Raw genomic sequence first — 25,257 nt, 5'->3', positions numbered from 1 at the left:
CAGCTGACATCTTGAAGTGCTTCTCATTTGCTGTGGCCAGTTGTTCGTGTGGATTAATAGAGTGCTGAATTCTCTCTCTCCCTCTCTCTTTACTGACAGAAAAGCTGATTCATCCCAGCCCAGAAAATGATCTCACTAACCCCCACCTTCTTCCCTCCCTCTCTCCCTCTCCCCCTCTGTCTCTCTCTCTTTCACTCTCTCTCTCTCTTCCGTCCCCTCCCTTCCTTTCTTTCTTTCTCTCTCACTCTCTCTTTCTTAAACAGACACATGCCTGTTTTTTTAAATGAAAACAAGCCCTCCCTCTTGGCCGTGGGCTTTACTTTAATTCAAACAATCACACTTCGGGAGAGCACACGAGCTGCTCCAATAGAGGAGAGCCCACATTTTAAAGAGTTTGTTTAAAGGGGAAATGAGATGGTGGAAAAGATTTTTAAAGGCACAGTCAGATGTTCTTTGAACAATTTAGGAGTTGGTGAACAAAATTATAGTTTCTGTTTCCTAAAGATTTTTAAGAAGCAGAAACCACCAAGACATTACACAAAGACTGTCAAACATGAAAAACTTGGACCTGTTGAGTTTGGATTAAAAGATCTGTTTGGATTTCTAGCGGTTTCTAATCATGTGCTGCAGATTTGGGTTGTTTCGAGACGGATGGTGTCTTTAAAGCCCTGAGCAGGTTTCCCTGATGTTTTCAAAATTCTGTTCCACCACCTAAACCTGAAAAGCAGGTCTCTGCCTACAACTTTTGACCCAGGATTCACACCTCCGGTTGAGATGAGTCAATAGACCTCCAACACAACCTGTCCTCATTCTGGTCTGTGACATTGTTTAAGATGATATGGAAGGAGTGGAGAAATCCATGTTTACCTAATGATAAACACTAAAGTGGACTCCAGCCATAGCTCTGTGCATTATGTGACAAAAACATTTCCTATCATGCACACAATGGATCATGTGCTCTTCAATTGGCTTCTGTCTTGTGTTGTGTTCACAGCCTCTTTAACCTGACTGGATAACACTGTCCATCTATAAGTGTATCTCTCTATCTCTCCTTCTAATCCTCAATCTCCTGCTGTTTCAGGGTTTACTGGCTTTGTGAGATCTTTGATTTGTGCAATACCTCTCACGCCAACAATCACACATTGATTGCGAAACTTACAGGAGTTTGAAACAAGGCTGATAAAGCTCAACACTCCCCTTCCTCGTATCTTTTAATCATTGGTACGATTACACAGTGGGAAGGGAATTTCTTCCACTACACACAGTGGCTGTCTCATGATGCTGATGAAATGCTGACTTTAAAGACCTTTGTCACTTTAGGCTATTTGGTGAGGAGTCCACACAAAGACCTGCTTATTGAGAGACTGTGAAGCCACCTTATGTGTTGACCTTCATGGAAATCATAAAACTGCATGGACTGTTTTCTCCCAGGCTGAACAGAACAGCATGAACACGCACATACACAGCACAGTCAATCCAACATCATCGCAAAGACATATACTGTTGAATCATCACCATCTCAACAAAAGTATATGCAGATCATTGGCAGCGAGTATGTGTATTCCCATTGTACTTTTGCATTTTAAGAAAGAAAACATGTTTTATTACACGTTTTATTATAACATGTCATTATTAAAGATAAACAATTCAAATATGAGTCCTTTTAGACTACAATACCCATCACTCCACCTCCACCAGTCAACTATTAGGCTACATATGAATGGACCAGTGATAGTAACATACTGAACAACTTGAAAAAGGCCACAACAAACACCCTAAAGTAGCTCATTTATTTTTTCTTCTGATTTGAACTTTTATGGTGTATTATTATCACTTAATGATGAATAATAGGTAGTTTCAAAGATGTGAGTGTTGCTTTATGTTATGTTTTTAAGAGACTTTGGTAACATGTATAGGCTGTGGATCCCTTGCCAATCTGTAGTGCTTAATGAATGTCATGACAACCACCATCAACCACCAGTTTATTGGAGGTCAGGGTAGCCTGTGTGCCGAGTTGGTGAAGATGGGGTTAAGTTTTCCTCCTCTGCCGAGCGTTTATCCCTCATAATGGGATGTGCCACCGAGTCGCTCTGCTGCTCTAAGCTACAGCAGGTCAACATATTCAGTGCGAGAGGCGGTGCAACATGGGCTGAGCCTATTTGCGGGGAAGATGAGCTGTGGATTCAGTGCAGCGCAGTGGTCGTGATTTCATCGATGAGGAGCAGACTGGACTGACCGCCTCTCTCTCTCTCTCTCACACTCACACACACACGTACACCGACATGGTGACACGTGGATTTTTGCGGGTGAGAGGATCCACCGGCCACCGGGTGGATTAGAAAAGGTGGTCGACGCATGGGTGTGTGTCGATGTCCCGGGATGATCCCGTTTCGTCCTCGCTCCGGGACCCGGCGATGCGCTCTTTAGAGGAAACGGGTTTCGCAGAGACATCCGGAAAACGCATCCATGCGCCAGGGCCACTCCGCATCCCGAAATGCTTCTGACAACACAAAGCCATGGCTTCAAGGAGCGCCGATAAGAAACCGCACATGCAAATCGGCATGGGTGCGTCAACACGGTTGTTTCGCTCTATTTTGCGGATGAGGCTTTGGAGCGCAGTTGTGCAATGAGACAATCGGGAATCATCAAGTAGACTTTATTGATACATAATCCGACAATATGGCTGATCAGAGCAACATCCAGTCCGCCGCCTCCAAGAGTATCCGGCCCTTTAAATCCAGCGAGGAATACCTGTACGCCATGAAGGAGGATCTGGCTGAATGGCTGAACACGCTGTATGACTTAGATATCACTGCGGACACCTTCATGGAGGGGCTGGAGACGGGCTGTGCCCTCTGTCGGCACGCCAACAACGTGAACCGCGCCGCGCAGGACTTCCAGATGGAGTTCCCGGAGGCTGCGCGGTCCATGAAAGTGCCATCCAAAGATGTTGGCTTTCAGTCGCGTAATGTGATGGCCGGCTCGTTCGTGGCGCGGGATAACGTGTCCAATTTCATCAGCTGGTGCAGACAGGAGCTGTGGATCAAGGACGTGCTCATGTTCGAGACCAACGACCTGGTGGAGAGATGCAACGAGAAGAATTTCGTCCTGTGTCTCCTGGAGGTGGCGCGACGCGGGGCCAAGTTTGGCATGTTGGCCCCCATGTTGATCCAGCTGGAGGAGGAGATCGAGGAGGAGATCCGGGACCAGGAGAGTCTCCGGATCGATGCACGGGAGCCGGTGGAGCAGAGTCCGCCCAGCAGGTGTTTCAGTCGGAAGGAGAGCAGCCACAGTGTGGAGGATGAGAGTGAACCTGAACCAGAGCCGTTCATCTGGCCGCAGAAGAGAGTTTTATGTGACATGCGAAATTTGGATGAATTGGTGAGTTGCCAGTGAAAAGATAAAATTCAAAGCCTCTCTGTATTATTAGCATTATGATGTAACTGCTCTCAATAACCCTAGTTGACCACATGGAAATCCCAAAATGTTTCACAACTACACAGTGATTCAATGCTCCAGACTATGGTTTACACACAGTTTAATCATCACTACACATTAGTGAGAAATACAGTAGCTTTTTCCCACAGGCATCTCACCCTCTGGCCTTCATCAGAAGTAAATATCCAGTTTGTTTTGTCTGTTGCTTAACAGTATGAAGCAGCTGTTCCCTCCCACAGTACTACAACACAGATAAGTGTCAAAAGTGAAACCCTCTCTCTGAAAAGACCAGGTAGGTGCTATGAAGAGGATATGCAGCCCATAGATTCACTGTGGTGCGAGTGTAAACATGCAGGCTAGGCATAACTTTGCTTTGTGACTATGCTGGTAAATGCCTGCTTACCTGTAGGGTCAGTGTGTGTTTGACACACAAATTCCTGATTTCTCCCTGAGGAGAGCTTCGAAAAGTCAAAGGTCAGCTGTGTGACATTTCTCCTGCCTCGTAGCCTACAAATGTCAGCTCTGCTTCTGTGAGAGAGACATCAGTGATGGCCGTCACCTCCAGCCTCTTTAATTTAGCTTGTCCATCAGGAATAATCAATATAACATCCTGAAAAACCAGGAGGGTTGTTCACTGCTAGGATCTGCAGCTTCTTCACTAGTGCTCGCTAGTGAAAATGTACCTTCCGGGCGTGTTGACTCTAATACAGCTCCTGTGCCTGTGGAATTCAAAACACCAACATTTGTCCGGTTGAACTGGTCGACCTTTGCCTGGCCATGCCGGCTGGACTTGAGCGCACACGGGAGCAGCAAAGATCTCATTAGAGGGAAGGCTAATGAGCAAGACAGGCTGGCAGCACCGGTGGAACACATGCTCGGGCTGTGAGCGGGGAAGAAGTTAATATTTTCATGCTGATGAAGAGAACAATGTCCGTCTTTGACACTAGAGATGCGAGGAGGGCCAGCAGAGAGGGAGGGAGGGAGGAGGAGAGGCAGTTGACAGTCACACTCGTGCTCGTCCAGGCAGCGCAGTGGAGCTCTTCCACTGTGACCTCTGTGGACAGAAATAGGAGAGCATGTGGAGGAGGATGTGCGCTGTTCGTATCCAGACTGTCTGAGTCCTCACACTCTCACTCATGACTGAGTGCTGCTGAGGATTATACAAGCCGACTACATTTTGGGGACAAAATGATCACAGGAAAGCTACAGAGCGTATGCCTGTCCCTCCCTTTTTATCACTGGCACTAACGCTGTCCTCGGTGCACCAACACACACGTGTTTGTGCACAGTGTCATCTGTTGAACAGTCTCCGCCTTTGACGGATTTAGGATGTGGCATTCCCAGTCATCATGTGTCTGGTGAATAAAATCTCGCCCATCCTCCCTGTCAGCCGTCAGAAAATTGCTTGCATGTACACTGCACAGCAGTCGACATCAGCAACCCGAGGCTCTTCAAACTAGAGGTGCTAAGATTAGAACAGTACAGTATTATCAAGGGTGTTTACAGTGTTTGCTAACTTATATCAACACATCCTGTGTAATGACTTCAGCTCCAGACCAGTTCTCATTTTGTGGCCTAGACTTTGTGTGAGACACACTTCCACTGAAAATGTTCACTGGTGAATATTTACCAGGAAAAGCATCAAAATGACTTCATCTGTCTTTAAATAGTTTGGTCCATGTCTGCTCAACCAGCTCGTACTGCAGAACACCAGGCCTCTCGGTCCTCTGTAACAGCCGTCACAAGTTCATCCTGCAGAGAGCTTGTGCACTTGTCTTTGTATCAGTCTGATGTAGCGGCGTTGCAGGAGATTAGTGTCTTGTAATTACTGGAAACCTCATTGCTGGTAGGCATGAGTATCTGTCAGAGAGAGGGGGATAGTGGCATTGGTCCACAGCTGTGACACAGACTGTGTCTGCGTCTCTCACTCCTGCAGGCAAAGGCGACTTTGCTGCATCATTCATGATGGGGTTATATTTCTTCTTCCTTTTTTAAAAATCACTGTAGTATTCACTGATTTTTGTTGGTAGACAATTGTATTCATTCTTGATGACCTAATTTTTTATAGCTGCTTTTAAAAGAAAACACAATATCACAATTTAGTCACAAATTTGCCTATTCATATTTGATAACATTATTGACGAAGTGTCATCAATTAATTACCAGAGCATTAACTCCCACAGAGATGTTTACAGCAGCCTTAGATGCTTGTGCAAACTGAGACGATACAAATGTTGAGCTCTCAAGTAGTTATCATATTTTCCCCAATGTAGAAACAAACAACAAATAGTGAAGGTTAACATCAATCCAGGACATTGACAGTGCATGTGTACACTCAATTATGCTCATATTCCGTCAAAACTCTAGTAGAAAAAGATCAACCTATGCAGTGTATGAATGACCATCAAATATTTCAGGTTGCAGTTTATTAGCTAGTTAGAGAAAATCAGTTCAATCCAACAGAATATCTTGCATATAGGATCACATTTTAAATATATATTTTTAGTTGTTGTCTATTCTCTATAACTCTGGTGGACTGTTTTGCATTAGTTTCATCTTAACATCTTAATGAGATTTGTACATTTAGCAACTGCGTATTATTCTGTACATTGTTTAGAAGTTGGATGATCAAACTAATCTTCTTGTTTAGACTATACAGGCGTAGCAGTAATAGGATTACATGTCATTATTCTAATGAGTATACGAACAGTCATCACTCAACTTGTAGTACAGCTCTTCCTTAGGACATCTGGCTGTACAGCCACAATACATGTGTCTCACCAGTTAGTACTAGTTACAGTTTCACCCAGATTGCTTATAACTCATTATATTTATTGTGATGTGTCCTATCAGCTTCCTCCTGGATACAATAGGTGTATGATCTTAAGTATAGCTGTTGTGTATCCAGCTTACTTCCCTGCTTACAGATAGCCTCATATAAATACTCACCACTGCTGAGTCTCCCACTGAGCTGCCACTACATACGTTCTTACTCATGTCACTGTGGGACGGCTTTCCACTCTACAGTTAGGGAAGTGGCTGGTGTCTCATTTCCTTCATCATAGCTTGACTCAGTGATACTTGTGAGTCGTTTTCCCATTCCCGGAGTCGCTTTGTCTCCGAAGTGGCGCAGACAGCAGCTGGCTCATATATCTCTATACTGTTTATCCACATAAACATAAAGTTTATCCTTTGCATTATGGGATTTGGTTTCATATCGGCACTAGAGAGGGATTAAGTCAGCGACTTCGATCAAATCAGTATTTCCTATATGCTGCATTGAGCCTAAGGCAAAATGGACATGGTCATCTACCTACACAAATAAGCTTTTTGTATGTTTTCTAGGTCTTGCCCTTGGGGTCTGGGCTTTTTGTAAAAACACATGTGCTGGCACTCTACACTGACACATGTATAACAATTAAAAGCAGACTCACTTAGTGCATACTCCCATTTGCTCACAGTTGCTCCATGCATAGGCATCTAAACAACAGACCATAAGAGCTTCACAGTCTTTGGTCGGCTTCCTTCACAGCCATTTTTTTTCCTTCTTTCTGCTCAATCATATAAACTGGTTCACGTCTCTTCTCACCCGAGGCTTCAATATTCAGCCCTTGCTTAGTTCATATATGTGCGATGCCTCGTTCCCATCCCCCCACCTCTGTCTCTGCAGGAGATGATTAAAAAAAGCAAAGAGCGCAGAACAATATGTCTTGTTGGTGGCATGGAAAAGAGGGAAACCAATAGACTGCCACTGTTGGCAGCGAGGGTAATCAAGGGCTGACATCTCAATCTTTTGGAAGGAAACACCAGCCCGAGCAGAGGGGAGGGGAGAGGGGAGGGGAGGGGAGGGGAGGGGTGATAAAGACAGAGATTGTGTGCATTATGAATGTATTGGCCACTCTGCTCCATTAACCTTATGGTTCAATTCATGCATTCAGGAAATAAAGGAAGAGTAAGGACAGGAATGTGCCTAGAGTGACTTTTACAGTATCACACCTTGTTAAAACCTGACTGCAATGGATGTTGTTCTCTGGGAGGGAGAGCTACAGTAGAGAGAGTGAAAGGGAAAAGTAGGTCATGGTGTTTTGCATTGGGTCACACTTGTACGCTTAGCTGAGAGAGTGTGGCATCCTTCAGTGTTTCTCCCTCTTGTTTCACAGGCACCAATCATTTGAGGGGTTTAGTATCTGAAAGGTTATTTCTCCCTTTAGACTTTGCATAGTAACAGAACAGAGCGGATCTCAACTCCACTATTTTCCATGCAGCAGGGAGCACGTGGAAACAGCTGAGTCCACACTTTTGCATATTGCCCACTTTATCTTTTTATTGCGGCGCTTGATGCTATCAGCTGATGGTTTGCATGATTATCATTTAATTTGGTGTGTGTCTGTGTGAGTCGTCTGGTTGTTTCCTGTCCCTGCCCGCGAGCCTCTTGGAGCCGGTCACAGGTGGACACTGTCAGAATGAGACGCCACCTCGGAAAGACATCAGTTCTCCTAACCTTGGCCTGTCACAAGGGCGAGTGCTGAGTGTGTTGTTGACGCCGGCCGGATATTTAGGTCTGTGCAGTGAGTGATTACATTGCTGTTCCACTGAAACAGATGAATATGGTAGTTATTCACCTCACAGCTTTTGACATCCATTAGATTCCTATATCCTCAAGGCCCCAGATGGACTGTTTGTCATATGGCCAGAAGACAGGCATCGATTTTCAGGGAATGGGAAGTGGATGTTGTCTGCCCTGGTGTATGATTACACTTTTCACCCTGGTCAAACATATAGCACAGATTATGAAAAGCATGTTATTATTGATAACAGTTAAAGAAATTGTGAAGCATTTTAGGAAAATATATATTCCTGCACAAAACCACTTCCGTATCTGGACTCAGGAGCTGCTGAGGTTAGCATAAAGACTGGAAACAGGGCAAAAGAGCTATAGACCAGCTGAGTTTAAAGGTGACAAAAACATTTACTTGCACAATTAAAGCTCCCTCAATATTATAGAGTTTTGTGTAGCTATATAAAAATACAAAAAACTCAGGAAGTTCCTGCTCCAAGCTAAGATACAGTCACATAATGTTGTGTAAAAATTAGTTGAACAAACAAGCTAGGTTCAGTTAATTAGTGAGCAGGTGCTAAGCAGGAGGACAGCTCACCTGTGGCTGTCTTTGTGCTAAAATAAGATAATCTGCTTTTGGCTGTACTCTACATTTAAATGGCAGCAGATGTGACAGGTGGTATCAGTTTTTATCTTAATCATCGTGTTTTGAAAAAAGCAAATGAAATGCATCTTTCCAAAGGTCAAACCATAAACTTTCATGCATGCTTCAATTATATTCAGTGCCAAAGTCCTCTATGTCTCCCTGTGTTACCCTGCACTGAGTGGTTGTTGTACGTGACCCTGAGGCCATTATCCAGCATTGTTTTTCTGTCTTGTCTCAGCCAGTTTGGCTTGTTGGACCACTGCTAACGGCTTCCAAATACTATTTTTAAATATTTCCATGGTCTCTCCTGTTTTCAGCCCCATCAGGCTAAAGCTTCAACATAATTAGAAAACGTAATTATCAGTTCATATTCATTCAGACAGTCATTCATAACCTCAGTTTACCCCAGATGTTATTTAAAGACGTTCAATTTGTGCAGAGGAGGCTGTTCCCTGTTTATGAGATGTTAGCATGGCTGTCTGCGAGAGTAGCTGTTTATGCAGGCTGTCAGGCCGGCAGTTTTAATAGTGAGGAAAGGCTCTGATAATTAGTTGTTTTCAGTGTGCGTTCACAGGCTCTAGGAATGCTTACATGTGGGTGGTGGAGCAATAATCCCTCAAGTTCCAAAAAATCTCCTCCTGCCAATCCGGGGGCGCCACCCCCTGTGGCCTAGATTTCTTGCCTCTCTGTGCTTATCAGATGACGACGTTGTTCATCTTGGGGAGGTTTCCAGTCATGACAGAGGAAGACTTACGTTGTTTGTGTCATTTTTTTTAAAATCCTTCCAACTCACCCTGAAATGCAACCCATATGAGCCGAGCCAATTTTCTTTCATTGTTGAGAGCACGTTATTCTCTCGTAAACTTCTTCCAGTCTAATTTGTCTTGCTGAAGACAAATCTGGAAGCAGACCTCATGTAAATTCCCGCAGAGATGAGTTAAGTTCCCCGCCATTTTAAAGATTTTTGTTGGGCGTTTTGCAATAATTATCCTTTGGCGCAGCAGTCATGAAAGAACCGGTTTGCAACAGGCTACCACCCCTATTTTGACGGAAAGCTTTATATCAAACTGTTTGTTGCACACATCTGGTTGAGTCATGAGAAGAACACACAAATATTCATATGGATGAGTGGCTTCTTAGACTTGAAATCTGGACCCCAGTCTGCAAGTATGATTTATATTACATGTATTCTCTTGACAACAGCCAGTAAATTAAAACCATACCTCAGCAAACATACGTAGAATAAAACAATGTTGTACATTATCCAGTCCTGATATCATTATATCAAGTATTCCTGTGTGGCATTTTGGTTCCTATTACAAGTCAGTAAAGAAAGTGAGGAACAACAACCTAAACATCTTTATCTTGCCCCAACCGCCCCTCCCATTTCCTCTCTTCATCCCCAGGGTTTGCTCAGGCCTCAGTCTCTCGGCCTATCTCCTCCATGAATGTTCTTTCAGATGTTAGTGGGCCCCAGGAAGGAAGGAATAAAGAGATTGTTGACACATCACCCTCGGCCAGATATGACGTGATTCTGACAGTGGGATCATTAAAGGGGGAATATGTACTGCATATGTTTCTTGTACATTAAAACTGCAATGCAGGCGACGCCAGCTGCTCAGTTCAACTTGAATGTCGTGTGATTGTTCTCAATAGTGAAAATGTTTTCACTCCCTGGTCTTGCACAAACATCTCTGCATTCCTATCTTAAGATAGATGCAGCAGATTCCCCAGTATAGGGGCGTGCTGTGGATTGTTCAGTCACTCTTCCATTTTTTCTCTCTTTTCCTTCTCAAAAACATCTGCGGCCTCCTGCTGAAAGTGGTCTCTGCTGTGACCCAGCCAGCATCCATAATTCATCCTTCACTTTTTGCTCAGTGCTCCAGATCCACTTCCGTTCATGTTTGCAGCGTGACCTTGTCTGGCCCCTCACCCTTCTATCTCCTTCCCTCCCAGTGTGTGACTGCATGTGTGTGTTTTGGTTTCAGTGTGTACGGCCTGAGTGGCACCCACATTGTTGACACGGCCAAGACATGGAAGTGTACACACATCGTGCCAAAGGTCCGACGGAAAAGTAAATACTTCAAAATGTCACGGCGCTATTGATTAAATTATTGAAACACCCTCATTGTGACTGTGTATGCCTGTGCAGCGTTTCATATGAGACTGTGTGAGTCCTTCAACCTTTCCCTCTGGAGGAAAACGTATGACCTCAGCCGAACAGCTTCTTGGAGGGGAGGTGTTTGTGGGCCGAGAGAAAGGCTTTACTATAGCGAGAATGAAAAAAAACGAAAGAAGGCAAACTGTACAGTTAAAAAGGGAAGGGTTAGGCTGTGTGTATGTGTGTAATGTCCTTATGTTGCCATAGCAATCTTTCCATTAACTCACTGGCTGGGGTTTTTCCAAACAGGGCTCGTCCACCTACTGACACAGAATGAAAACAGCCGGAGTGACAGAGCGGAGAGAGAAAAGAGAACGGGTGGTTAGATGTAGAAACGTAAGCAAAACAAAGACAGACAAATATAGGGTCTGGTCACCGGAGCACAGGCATAAAAAATAAAAGCTGAAAGACAACAAAGCAGATGAGATGGAGAGGGAGGGAACGAAGGGTTGGGAAGAGAACAGGTGAGAGGGGAGCAGAGCGGCGGGTGAGGTGCTGAGGCTATAGTCTGATTCCTCCCTTCTTTGATATGTATGGGAAAGAAAGAAGGTGCTATTTGAAGAAAATAACACGTGCCTCCTTCATGCCATAATAAAATGTTGCAGGCCAACACACACCACACACAAGCAAAGCTATATTCCGCTGACCCATGTGTACGGCATAAAAGTACTCTAAAACATCAAAGTGTGGGAGCTCAAAACCTCTAACGCACCTTTGATAACTTAAACAATCAATAAAAGAAAACACCCTCCGTGCTTTCATCTAACGGTTGCCCTCGCACACAGTCATGGAGAAGTTTCATCCTGCGCTTTTCCCTCTCTCACTTTGCTGCCTGACTTTCTCTCCCTCCCGGTCAACAAGTACGCACACGCTTTTTGTCTGAGAGAGACGCCAAGAAAAGCATCAAAGTTGTCCTGTGTGCAAGCGAGAGCCCAGCCTGTGCTAACTAACACGGGCGGATCTGGCCCCACCCTGCAGTTGTGTCTGACTCCAGCTGACTAATAAGCACCCCCGATCCGCAGCAAGGGCACCGGCTCTCAGTTCAAACCCCTTGGCAGCGCGGGGCCTGCTGTGTGCTGACATCATCTCCACCGCTTCTCTGGTTTCCCGAGCTCTTTCTCTCTCTCTCTCTCTCTGTCCTCCTCAGCGTATGATGTCACGAGCAGAAACGCTGTCTTGTAACAGCCCAGACAGCTGGAGAGGGAGCTCATTCATGGCATGTATTTTGGTGCTTTTGTGACTCTCTGCGGTTTGAACTGAATTAACCCAGAAATGTTCTGGAGAGATGCGACGAGGCCGGGGCTTTTTAATGTGGTATGAGAGTGGGGCGGGGCCTCTCATCACTCTGTAGGTGTTTGGAGAGCAAAGTCGACGGGAAGATGAGATGACGCACACACGCACACTCCAACACCCTCCTGCGCTCAGGCGGCCAAGGCTGCTCATTTCTCACACCATAAAATAGAGTCATTATGTTGCTGACACACAGCTCTCAGTGCCAGCGGTGCTCTGGTCACTGTTACAGATATGTGGCAAAACAAAAACATGATCTCATACATACGGATTCACTGACCTCAAGAGCAGGAAGGGATCACTGTTTTGTTTCCTCTCAGATGTGTGTGTGTGGTGTCATGTTGTGTGCTCTGACTCTTAAAATGTCCTGTGTTTGTTCTCCTCAGGTGCGTGAGATTCTGGGCCGATGTTCCTGTCCAGCTCAGTTTCCTATGATCAAGGTATCGGAGGGGAAGTACAAAGTGGGAGACTCCAGTGCACTGATCTTCATTAGGGTGAGCTGCCACTGCCAGGAAAAACCTTCACATCAAGTAGAATTATCTTTCGTTATGTTACAAGACTGGGTATACGCCACTTCTTATTTTTTTACAGGTTGAGTCTGCTTCATCCAAAAATAACTAACCTGGTTTTCTCAGTTTTGCCTCATTGAATTTCAGCAATATTATCAAAAACAAATAATCAAGCTGAACGATTTTGGTCATTAATTCCTGCTGGTACCACCCCATTGTAGATTAGCATGTTAATTGCTGAGATTTAGGAACAAGGGTGACCTCAAGGACAAAAAAAAGTAAAACAATAATTGAACAGGCTTTGTGTGGACGTTGAAGTGAGGGTGCTGGTTAACCAGAACCTGCTGAAAAAATCATATGTGTGAGTGTGATTGCCTCACACACATAATGATAAATCATAAACCTGAGTTATTCTTGAGAGTCAAGGTTAGGTTAAATACTCAGCTGTATATGTACCTAAGCCTCCTTGCCCAGTATGGCAGGATGGACAGTGAGGCCTGCAGTAACTGCATGGAGCCATAACAGTGCAGGCATATGGCATCATATGTTGTTTCAAGAAGAGCAAGGCTATCTACACAGATAAAACCACTCAGCTGATTGGCGCTGCACCAAAGCCAAGTGAATCTACAGTGTATGTAACAGCACTGTGATTTTTGTCCTCTCATGTGAGTGTTTACACATTGGCCTTCATCTGGCCCACTCCCAAGACTCTACTTTTTTTTTCCACTGAGACACAAAATAGAGCTTTTAGGTCATTTCCTGGTTGGTCCTTATCTTGGCTCCGGCCTGTTTTTGCTGGACTGTTTGTCTCAGTTATCATCTCAAGAGCTGCACTGTACCACATTCAGGCCTCAGAGGACTGTGCAGGGAGGTGGGTGATACCAGCCATCGATTTTGTCTCACTTACCTAAAATGTGCAGCAGACAGATTAATGGACTCTGTGGGTACATTTCCAAGTTGCCTGCCTCCATAGGATCAGGCTGCCAGTATCTGCTACTTATGTCAATATTTCTTTCCAATGGACGACACCACTTTCCCCAACAGTGAGACATGATACATTTGATATGCTTTAATGTTTGGCCTACCTACGTTTTCTACACAGAGAGCTGTAGGATTTAACAGGTTTTGAATTTAGCAGGGTTAATTGTTAGGGATTAAAGATTAAAATGTACTGACATATACTGAGTTGACACCCAAATCATAAAAACTTGTGAAATGTTATGATTTTAACAGGGTTTTAATAGATAATTACATCAACAACCAATGCACACATAAGATGTTGATTTCTAAATCTGTTGATATTTAAGTGAAATCAATAATTTTCTATAGAATAATATGTCAAACCTGAATTATAATATTTGCAAGCTTCATAAGACACATTTAAAGGCAGATGAAAAATTAAAAACATAAATCCACAAGGCATATCTGAATTATAAATGAACCCTCAACTGCTCCTTCCTTCAACAGAAATAAAAACGTTTCTGGCCTCCGCTCTACCCCTCATCAGTTTCTTTTTTCTTTTTTAGCTTTGCAGCCATGTTAATGTGACAGACATATTTAACTGGCCTGTATGTGGATTATGTGTGTGCGCGCATGTGTTTCTTGGAGCCTTTGCCTTGTCAGATTAGCTCTCTTCACACTGTCTCCTCCCTCTCCTGGTTCCTCACTGGGGATAGCAGTGGTTGTGCATATGCCCCAGCAGCTACAAGTGCCCCCAACACACTTCCCTTATTCTTGTGAGGGCAGGAAGCGGGCAGCCGCTTTGAAAGCCAACAAACCCCTATTGAACTGCCAAAGCTGTGACAAGGATCTCAGGATGAACGAGCGGTTGAAGTGAAGAAAGCAAATGGGCGATGGGGCCGACTGAACAGAAGGGGCCGGGGATGGAGGGGGGTGTTAATAAGACCATCTTTGTCCCCGGGGAGGTCCCCTCCTGAAGGGCGGAGATGCCTTCAGTCATGGGGCACAACAGCTGAAATGAACCATGAGCTTAATTTTTTTTTGAACTCACCAGCAAGATTCAAGGAGAAATTGGTTCATCCCGCCCACGCAATGATGACAAGAAGCCTCTCTGTTCACCGTTGCCATAGAAACAGGGATCGGGTCTCTCTCTATATATACTGGTGAAGACTGTGATACCCCTTCAGTGGTTGGGAGATCTCTCTGTTTATCCACAGCTCTAAAATGAAACGTGGTCCCAAAACATCTCCTCGGCCTCAGCTGGCTTCCCAGCGCTGCTGCTGCTGCAGCGTTATGCATAAAATATGAAATGCGCACAAAGCTCTTTTGGAAATGGTAACAAATGGTAGAGAAGGCAACAAAACACAAATTTTGTTTTGTGTCTATACTGGAAATTTTTTTCATTAATTAATCATTTAATTTCATAATATACTGCAAGTCTAGCCCCTGTTTATATACATCTGCTTTTGTCTTTTTATCTCTCACACTTTTCACAGTCTCTGCTGATGATTTTGTGTCTCAGTATAGGGATCTGTATTATCAAACAGTGTCTATCATTAGACTGTTGCGATGAACTGCATGAACCCAGTCTGGAAATTAGCACTGTGCAAGTAGCTTTTTATGACCCTCAATAATTGTCTTTATAGTCGTGCAATTATCGCACTGCAATAAGAGAGTAGTTTATTTGGATTCCCAGTAGCTGCTACCATCATGGCAGCTACTCTTCCTATCAAGTGAAGAACAATAACAAAGTTATTATGTGGAGATATGAAGCTATGTCACAACAACACCACTGAGGAAAAGCTAAAATAAAAGTCAGTGACAGCAGATCTTATCTGTGTTGGAGATAGTCTGTTCCTCCTGCTCCTGTTGCATCTTTATACCTCTACAGTGTGAGGATCTTTGTCAGCAGACCTTTATGATCTTTTTATAGTGCAGGTAAATATCACTCTGATGCTACGAGTATGATATGAGACTCGTGCATCCTTGTTTTTCACTGGCAGCATCACTCAAACCGTAAACCTGTTACTGACATAAGGCCAGAGCAGTGGAGAGTAAGCAGTTTATACTCTCAGGTCTGATAGAGATAAGCAGATCAGCTGTTTTGATGGATTTGATGTAGTAGGGGAGCAAGGCCGATGAAAAGACTTGTAGTGGATTGACAGGGTTTGTATTAGAGAGAAGGTGGGGTCAGAGTTTGGCGCAGATGTCGTGTCCGCGGCCTGCCTCTGATCGCTGCTCTCTGGTCAGGGATCCAGAGATGAGATGCCGTGCCACGTGTGATTTGGTGGAAATAAAAATCGGTGCCAGGCCCTATACAGATGTACCATTATGGCTTTTGCCCCCGCCAGCCCTCCAGAGACACGGGCCCAACCTTTAAAACATGTGTCTGGCAGACCCTATTACACAACCCAAGGCAGGGGATGCGTACGCAGAGCTGACACATCAGGCAAAGTGTGCTGCTTCAGTGAAGGCGACTTCTGCCTGGAGGGAGTGAGGCTCTCTGGCCCGATCTGGTGTATGTGTGTGCCTCAAAAAGCAGAGGAGAGTACGAAGTGACATATCTCCCCCCCTCACCCACCCAAGCCCCCTACTCCACCGCCCCCCTCTGTTGTGACTATCCAGGCCCCCTTTCATCCCTGCTTCTCTCCGTGATAACTCTGGTCTGAGCTGAGGACAGCGGGGGTGAGTTGTTACCATGCTAATTCACCCTGCTACCCTCTGAAAACACGGGGAAGCCAGCTGAGAGGCAAAAAAAAGTGTCTTTCACACGCAGCATTTTGGCTCTTTATTATGCTACCGTACTCTTTTTAATGGTGAGTTGGCATGGCAATGAACAGCCCTCATAATGGCAGCAGCTGGGGGTGATGTGGGAGAAAGAGGAATTGTGGGAGGAGGGAAAGGCAGAGGGGGGGGGGCATCTAGATGTTACGTAACACTGAGGGCCAGCCAGCCTTCAGCAAGCTGCCCCCACCGGTGAACATTTGCATAATCTGTTGTTGAATTATCTAATTTATTTGTGTATGTTAACTCTCTCTCTTTCTTTATCTTTACTTTCTCTTTTCTTGCCTCAGGTCCTTCGCACTCATGTGATGGTGCGTGTCGGAGGGGGCTGGGATACATTAGAACACTATTTGGACAAACATGACCCGTGCCGCTGTGCTGCTTTCGGTGAGGTCATTTCCTATTCCCTTGTCAGCAGGCCCTTACAAAACAACTTCACTGTTGTCCCACTGTTGCATAATTCATAGCGCATTTAAGATTGTAAACACATTATTTCTATCTGATGTGTTATGTTCAGCCTAGGAGCAGACACCGTGAAGGTCAAGAGGATCATGTTTGTTATTCAGAACCACTGTGCGCTCTATCTCTTTAACCTTTTTTAATTTTCACTGATGACTGGTTAGTTATTTGTACATCACCCAGCGACAATCGGTCTGTGTCTACCTGAACCCTGACTAATATCACATCCAGCCAAGAAATTTAGATCTGGAAAACTGACGCTTGAACTCGGTAATGGAAAGTGTGGTGGTCACTGTGACTCCTCTGTTATTCCTTTACCACTACCTGATCCCACAACACATCTGTTTAGCAGCTCATCTCAACACAAAGACTCTTTTTTTTGCCAATAAACCAGACACCTAACTGTGAGATATTTACTTTGACCAGCAGCACAGTGATACATGCTCATAACTATGCAGGGCGAGACTGTCTCTCCTTATCCAAACTGCTGCTGAAGTGATGATGTCAGGGACTGACCGCCTGGACTCGACAGCTGACTCTATCTGAAATCACATCATGTGGGATCAATCAGGTTACATATCTTACCACAAGAGGCCATGTCATGCGGTATCAAGCGATTATGGAAATATGCCTGTGTTCTATATATGCCCTCTGTAAATGGTGGGATCATCTGTGTTCACGAGCCAATCAGAGGAGCGTCAGTCTGGCTCAGAGACGGAGCAGCGGTATTTTATCTGCTGATGCTATCTAACAGCTTGGCGGTAGTGATGTGGTTAGATATGATGCATGTCAGGACCTTTAAGTGATTTATCCTCGTTAGGTCTCGTTGTCTCAACAGCTTGTTATGAATCTGTCTCCGCAGCCCACCGCTACCACCAGGCTAAAGCTAGTGGTCAAGGTCAGGGCGGCCAGAGCAAGTCCTCCAGCGCCCACTCCTCCCGCTCCACCAGCCCGGGTCCACACTGGCGAAACGATGGCATAGCTCCTTACAAGCCCCCGGACAGGCGCTCCGTGGAGCCCCCTGCTGCCCCGTGCGCCCACTCCTCCTCCACGCGGACGGGCCGGTCTCTGAACACCTCTGTCCACGTTGAGCCCGACTCCGGCGCGGCTCGTACGCTTCTCCCACGGCCACCACGAGACCGCTCAGAACCTCGCCACTTTAATCCTCTCAGGTGAGTGGGTACGGCTACGCAAACGTTGAGTGGATAAGTGTGATGCCATGATAAGAAATTAATCTCCCACAAGTCGCCTGGCAGGAGTCAGGACGCACTCACTTTTTGCCACTTGCTCTTTTCCTGCCCACAAACACAAACACCCACACACACATATGGCCAGATAGAACAGGCCGTATACACAACAAACACACATGTCAGGACGCCACAGATTAGACCAGAGCAGATTTATCTAATCTCAGGTGACGTTGCTGTGATAAACCCATCCCATCAGCCACATCTACAGCATCTCCCACTGGTTACAAGGCAGACCCCAAACATGTCGACTCAGCTCTCTCTCCCTCTACTTTCATTCAGTTAATTAGACTGACTGAGATCCTGTATGAAGTGTTTCTTTTTTTTTTCTCTTGCCATGGCAAACAGATGGTACCAATCGGTATCTAACCAGTGACAAATAAAAACCACACATCCTTCCTTCTCCCATGTGCTTCTGGAGAGGCGTAGCCGTGATTGTGAGGTGGGCAGGCTGATTGAATGACAGCCAGGGTGGTGGCATGTTGATATAACTGTTTCTGTGGGATTTAAAGACAATGAGATCTGCTTATGCTCTCTCCACAAAGCTGGCAAAAAGTTTAGTTGCTCACATACCTTTCCCCTATGTCAGAGTGTGAGGGCACCATTGTTGAACACAATTAGGAGCTGAAAGTTGGTTTACTTTGGCGTCCGGCCAGTGCTCGGCTCATTTCTATATGGAGTGATGGCTCGGACCAGACGTCAAGGCAGCAGCTCATCTGAGTTAACCCTGTGTGGGTGGGGCATCTCTTTTCAAGTGTGCCAGACTAGATAAAGACTAATCTGACAACTATCCCTAGACAACTGTTCACAGCTAACTGGGGAAGTAGGTCAACAGGTGGGCTCCATGCAGGCCAATCACCATGTCTGAATATACATGGATGTAATTTCTGAGGAAGGCTGCGGTGTAATAAACACACCGATTAATAACCTAATGAAAACTTTCTCTTTACCAGCAGAATTCAAAACATGTGACCATGCCATGCTGTCTTTCCTTAATTGAATGACTTGTCTTAAATCATGGATCCCACACAACAGCTTTATAAACTGTTTCTGATGCATTAAAAGTTTTAGAAATATTTTTGAACCTTGAAACCTAAAATATGCGTCATGCATCACCAATGGCGAAGGAACAGACTAAACATTATTTAATGAACTGCGACTAAAATTAAATTTTTCAACACAGCTTCAATTTTCATAGTCACACAACCAACACAGCCTCTGCTGACTCTTTAAATATCCAATTTATAATACACACTCTAATGTGTGCATGTACTCATCAAATCTATCTAGGTTTTTGTACCACTGTAAGTGAACTATGAGCTGATTATACAGTTAAACCTGATGGTCCCACTGGTGCGTGACAGTGGAGCGGTGTCTGGTTGAGAAAGGGCAGCACAGTGTGTTGGGTTAGAAAATCTACAAGACGTCTAATCCTGCCCCCACTTGTTCTTATCGTCCCCATAATCCCCCCCTGGCTGTCACAGCCCACTGTTCCAAGAAACACAGAGACTTAGGGCAGAAACGCTGTCTGTGTGTCTGTGTGTGGAAGTGGCAGGGGCAGGTTGGGACATAATCACAAATCCTCAGCATCGCACATTACATACGACCTCACGGTACGAAGGAAGATGATGTAAATGATAAATCTGTCAGAGGTAGTGTGTTGCTCCTGTACCACCTGTGGAGTAACATGTGTAAGGAGTGAAATCTGAGATTGTCGAATTTCTGACTTTTGTTTTAAGGAGATGGTGTTATTATAAATAATGATTTAATGGTTAATAATAATCTTATTAACCACAGCAACCAGTCAAAATAACCCTGCACCACTGCACTAAACCCAGCACTTTCTTAATATCAATGTGCAATATCTATTTATTCTTACCGGTTCTATCGATAATACTGATTTTAATAATGTGAGTATGCATGTGTGTCATTGAGGATGTCCTTTACATGTCCTTTTTAGTCTTTTTTTTTTAGCCCTTTTTAGCCCTGGAATGGATGTGGCACCACAAATCGTGTTGCACTTGTTTGTTGCAATGACAATAAAGGCTATTTGATTTGATTTGATATATAACATTATCTCCTCTCTATGTTATAGGGGTAAGGAGACAATTATGCCGGTGACAAGACGCCTCTCTGGAGACAGTGACTCCTCTACAGCTTCATCTAAGGGAGGAGGGGGAGGTGGAGGAGGAGGAGGAGGAGGAGGAGGAGGAGGAGGAGGAGGAGGGCGGTATTCTCTCGGTGGTGCCTCACGTCGGTCTGGTGAAGAGGTGGTTTTACTTGTCAACCGCAAGGAGGGGAGGCACATGATTGAGCGGACTGGAGCGGGAGGTCAGACCCCCTCCATGCGCCCCTCGCTGCCCCGCGCTCGCAGTCAATCCCGCGAACGTCCTGCACTTGCCCCGATACTCAAACCTAACCCACCGCAAGGACCTTCTGACGGCGCACGGACGTCTCGCACAGAGAGGGGGCGATCCCTAGGAAACGAGGGCCCGAGGAGGCTCCACGCCCCACGCTCCCACAGCCAGAGTAAGTTAAACAGCCGCACTCGGTCCAGTGACGCCAGCCCGAGTCCCGCTTCCTGCTACAGAGACCCTCAGCCCCCACCGTCGGACAGACGAGAGGAGCTGCGGGCCAAACAACTGCCCCCCTCTTCTCCTAGAGTCGGTGGCGGCTTCACCAAGAGGCAGTCGTCCTCGTGCACCAACTCACCTGTTAAAGGAGTCCAGACGAATAACTGCGCCCCCAGCAAAAAGACCATCACCACCCCCAGACCTCCCGCTCCTCGCTCACCCTCCGTAGGAAAAGGCAGGCTGCTGCCACCGGTAACTTCGGGAGGTCGGCGGTCGCCACATTCATCTCCCCGCAACTCTCACCATCACGCTGCTCGCTCCCCTCGGATGTCGCAGGGCCCCCGCTCCGCCGGGCGGGGCCACCACAGGAACTGGCCCGGCCTGGAGAGCCAGGAGCCCGAGGAGGAAGGACTGGGCTTTGGCTTCCAGATGCTGCCGACACTAGACCCCCAGAAGGAGCAGGACCTGTATCGCAGCTTCGAGGCTGAGTTTCTGGCCAACACACAGCAGGCTAGTAGAGTGGTCGGGTCTGGTAAAGCCCCGGGGGGAGCGAGCCTGCAGGGAGCTGGGACACACCCGGTGCCAACACTCACTGATCCTAATGTCACCGACTCTGCTTATTCCTCTTCTAACTCCTCATCCTCCTCCCTGAATGTGGGGGCAAAGATAGGAACTCTGCCCGACCTCCGGGAATCCAAGAGGCCCAATCCCCGTCACTTCCCCCTCGAGGACCCTTTACACTTACATTATGGACACAACTTTGGAGGACTACACAACTTTGGCCAAGGAGAGCCTGAGCCCTGGGGGGAACGCGGCATAGGTCTTAAGAAGCTGCCGGCCATCTCTAGCTGCATAGAGGAGAGGGAACTCCCATCTTCGCTGCCTGTCCTTGGAGAGGCAGAGTCGGACAGTTTAATGAACCCACTCCCCTCACAACCTGCTTTCCACTGTAGGAATATGAACGGAGACCATGGAGGTTATCCTCCTACCGGGGGGCTGACAGGTCAGCAGGGTGAGCTTGGCTGGGGCACAGCACCCGAAGGAGATGTTCCTCTGGAGAATCACCAGCCAAACTTACCATACGACCTGGAAAACGGTGACGGGAGCGATGACCTCCCGCCCCCAGAGGCCTGTCCATCGCCTGTGCCCCTCCCCCCTTCTGAAGACTGCTCCTTCCAGGACTCCTCCAGCGAAACCTCTTCCATGTGCTTCAGTTTGAGCGAATCGCGCTCCGAGTCGCCCCCGCCATCCTCACCCCTGGCCAACGGAGACACAGACGGAGAAGTCTTGCAGACTAAGAGAGGGCAGAAGAAGGCAGACAGGGTAGCCCCCATCTCAAAGCACAAACTGAGAACCAGAATCAGGCCTCGCATCGACAACAGGCCGGAAAACAGCCCCTCACGTATCCCTACGCCGGTCAGCTACAGAGATCTGCAAGCTCAGAACACTCTTTCACCCTGCCACACGCCACCGCTGTCCCCTCAGAGCTCCCGTTCCACCGGTCGTCCAGCCACCTGCAAGAGCCTGCACCAGGCCTTTGCAGATATGATCCATACTCAGCCACGGTCTGCAGCCATGGGCAACAAAGATTGCTCCTACCCTGGACAGTCAGGAAGCCTGGACACTGAAGCTTGGATGTAGCACAAAACTGATGGGTATGACATGGGGGGGTTGTTGTCATGAACTTCAACTACTGTATAAAAAGGAAAGAACGCGGACTTACGACTGGGCTGTAGACTGTTTTCATTGCATGTCAAACATCACTTAGTTTCTCCCCTGTGTAACTACGGGGCGTTCACATTGCTTTTATGTTGCACTCAAGCCAAATTATTTATTACCAAAGGAATGGTTTTTAATACTACTTTAACTGTCGTTTTTGTGTATGCATGGGGATGCTTTTGCCAATCAGGATTTTTTTTTTTTTTTTTTTTTTTGGCAGGATACTTGTGAAATTCTCATGGTTGACACAGAGGTAGAGAGAGAGAGAGCATATGTGCTGCCATGTGCCCCACCGAGGGGCATGGTGAAGTGCCAGAGATTCAAAGCTGCAACTCTATGAACAGTGTAAACCCTAAAAACCTTTAGTCAGATCGATTAGCTCCCTCTTGTGGTTTCATCATAACATCTCTGCTTGCCTTGGTAGTCAAATTACTGGTTTAAGGACTGTGATACTTTCAGTCTCTTCACATTATGTCTCAATATTACACATATTTACAGTATACTAATAGGTAACATAGACAAAGGTACCCCCATCCTTCTCGTGACTTTATGAACATTACATGCACTACCAATCTCTAGTCTGTACAGTTGTCTGATGTTGTTATTACTGTATGATGTCAGCTCTTCACAATCAGTTGATGTAGTCGAGGTAGATAATATGTTTCTCAATGTGTCACACACTTTCAAGGTTATTGTTTAATGCAGTAAAACATTTTAACTTCTTATAAGTGGATTAAGTGCAAACACTTGAGGAGCAGTGAAGATTATATTACTTTGTGTCATTGTCACTGAAACGGATACGTTGAGTTCTTCATCCGACCAAACAGTACTCTGGAATACAATGATGAATACGTATGTGTGCAGAAATCAAACGCTAAGGAGAATGAATGTGTAAATACATGCTGATGAGCTCACCGAGAGATGTGGGCATTTTGTATATAAAGAGGCATTGAATATACAGTCTAATGTACATATTCACTGTATTGAGTTCTTTGCTGCCTTAGCTATGCAATATTGGTGTTTGAAATGCCTTGACAACTCCATTTGCCTTAAAATGTATTCGCAGGTTAGTTTTTGAATGTTTTTGCTCGACATCACTAAAATCTGTATCTGTTTGGTTACACTACATTGCCACCATTTACTGTTTCTAATAATAGGAATTGGAGAGTTTGAATGTGGAAAAAGTGAGGAACATTGCCAATTTTTAGTATAAATGATACTTGATATAGGTGTACAATTCTTGACAAGGGTATTAAATGTATTGCCTCTCAATCTTACCACTAGTTTGGAAACACCAGAAGCCAGATAACCCACTTAGAAATTTGATTTCAAAGACATGACCCAATGTATGGTGACATCTAGTGGCTAAAGAATGACATGGTTTAATGACACTAAAAAAAGACAGGAAAAAAGCTGTTTTCTTGACATAGAAACCACTTGTTCTGTTTCTTGTGACATGTTCTGGTGCTGACTAGAGTCAATGGAGCCAGTAAGAATGGTATGATAAGGTGAAGTTTGATGGATGAAGAATGGTTTTGACTTGAGTGACTGCATGTGTATAACGGTGCATGAATAATAGATACTGTAACTGGATATCAAGGTTCTCCTCTTAAGCTCTTAAACAGTTGTCATCAGTATGAGAGGCCAGCTCCAGCTATAGTACCACTGTTTTTGGTATTTAACAGGTTTGGACTTTGTAAAATATATTTGAAGGTGAAATAGTTGGAACTGTAGTGTCAGTGTCCTGCAGAAACAAAACAAACAAACAGATTTTTGTCTATCCTAGGCAAAAATGTGTTTTCTGGGGTTAAATCTATTTGTCATAGAGAAACTGGAGTCAGTGTTAGTAAGGGAGATGTTGACGGTGTTTTTTTGCAGGGCACTGACACAGTGAATGGGTTAAAAAAAAAAAGTGTGTGCATATCTTTGTGTACATATACGGTATGAGAAGATGTACAGAGTTGGAGTAAAGTCAGGTGTGCGGTTGGTCTAATTTATTTATTTATGAAATTAAATCTCACTGGGCTTAAGTGACATCTCTGTCCCAAGTACTGTAAGTGAGAAAGTGTTAGGGAAATCCAACTGAGGTGAGGCATTTTAAGCTTTTCCAGTTTTCTCTACACTATAAACACAAATAATACTTTAAAATGTTGCCAGTTTAAAAGCTGGAATGATCCCCATAGACAAACTAAACATATTCGGGGTGTTCTGCAATATTCAGAGATACAGTAATTTGATTTAGTACTGACTCCTCATTCTTACATTAATTTATGATCTATCAGTATTGGTTGGGCTGCATTGATCCAATATGTAGCTGGTTACCAGTTATTTACATGTGTTGTAATTATTTTACATTTCTTTTGGTTTATTTGCAGATATTTTAATTCAATCAGCTGGTTTTCAAAATCTGCCAGTTTTGTGAACTGTGACTTCATACAAATATGTCATCGTTTGGTAATAAATCACAAAAATATTTTTGCTTTTTCCTGCACATAAATTTCATGACGCACTCTTCCCCCAGTCAGCGAAATCTGAATGTTCATGATCAGACAATTTTTTGTTTGCTAATGTTATTTTCACTCAAACTTAAGTTAAATGTACAGATTGCTTGACATTGTGGAATTTGTATGTATGAAATAGCAATACTGCAAGACTTCACTGTTTTTTTGAAGTTAAAAATGCTGTCAAGTTGTTCTTGTAATAAATCTTTTCCTCTGAAGTTCATGAATTAGCACACCTTTTTTTTCATTAGGAGCCACAGCAGTGTGAATAATGGGGAGGTCCGACTGCGACATGACCCCTCTGAAAGGAGTCAAACCCAAGTCGATACTGACAATATTATTCTTCATACATAATGTGGTTTTTGTGTTTGTTGTGTAATCATCCACATTTGTACAGGCTGATATCTGATTA

The 25,257-nt window shown here is 45.0% G+C and overlaps 1 protein-coding gene across 3 annotated transcripts; it reads left to right on the top strand.

The window, feature by feature from the left end:
* Window positions 1–2,129: 2,129 nt before the first annotated feature.
* On the top strand, window positions 2,130–25,072 carry gas2l1 (growth arrest-specific 2 like 1). Of its 3 annotated transcripts, none has more exons than XM_085786812.1 (6): window positions 2,130–3,381; window positions 12,480–12,587; window positions 16,637–16,733; window positions 17,668–17,977; window positions 20,148–20,233; window positions 20,270–25,072. In XM_085786812.1, exons 1-6 carry the CDS (start codon window positions 2,680–2,682, stop codon window positions 22,264–22,266), a joined length of 3,300 nt encoding a protein of 1,099 aa, XP_085642938.1. In that variant the 5' UTR covers window positions 2,130–2,679; the 3' UTR covers window positions 22,267–25,072. The 3 variants fall into 3 exon arrangements, with proteins under 3 accessions (XP_085642938.1, XP_085642937.1, XP_085642936.1); XM_085786811.1 differs by having other exon boundaries at window positions 20,267–25,072; XM_085786810.1 differs by having other exon boundaries at window positions 20,148–25,072.
* The last annotated feature ends 185 nt before the right edge of the window (window positions 25,073–25,257 follow it).

The sequence above is a fragment of the Trachurus japonicus genome, chromosome 9, assembly GCF_045865225.1.
Source record: "Trachurus japonicus isolate A0001 chromosome 9, Traja_1.0".
Classification (NCBI taxonomy): domain Eukaryota; kingdom Metazoa; phylum Chordata; class Actinopteri; order Carangiformes; family Carangidae; genus Trachurus; species Trachurus japonicus.
Note: the sequence above shows the minus strand (reverse complement) of the source record. Positions and strands in the feature narration are given on the sequence as shown.

Coding starts and splice junctions, on each gene's coding strand:
- gas2l1 (XM_085786810.1), top strand. CDS start 2,680: ATGGCTGATCAGAGCAACATCCAGTCCGCCGCCTCCAAGAGTATCCGG. Junction 12,588..16,636: donor GTGCACTGATCTTCATTAGG/GTGAGCTGCCAC, acceptor TTCTTGCCTCAG/GTCCTTCGCACTCATGTGAT. Junction 17,978..20,147: donor CGCCACTTTAATCCTCTCAG/GTGAGTGGGTAC, acceptor TCTATGTTATAG/GGGTAAGGAGACAATTATGC.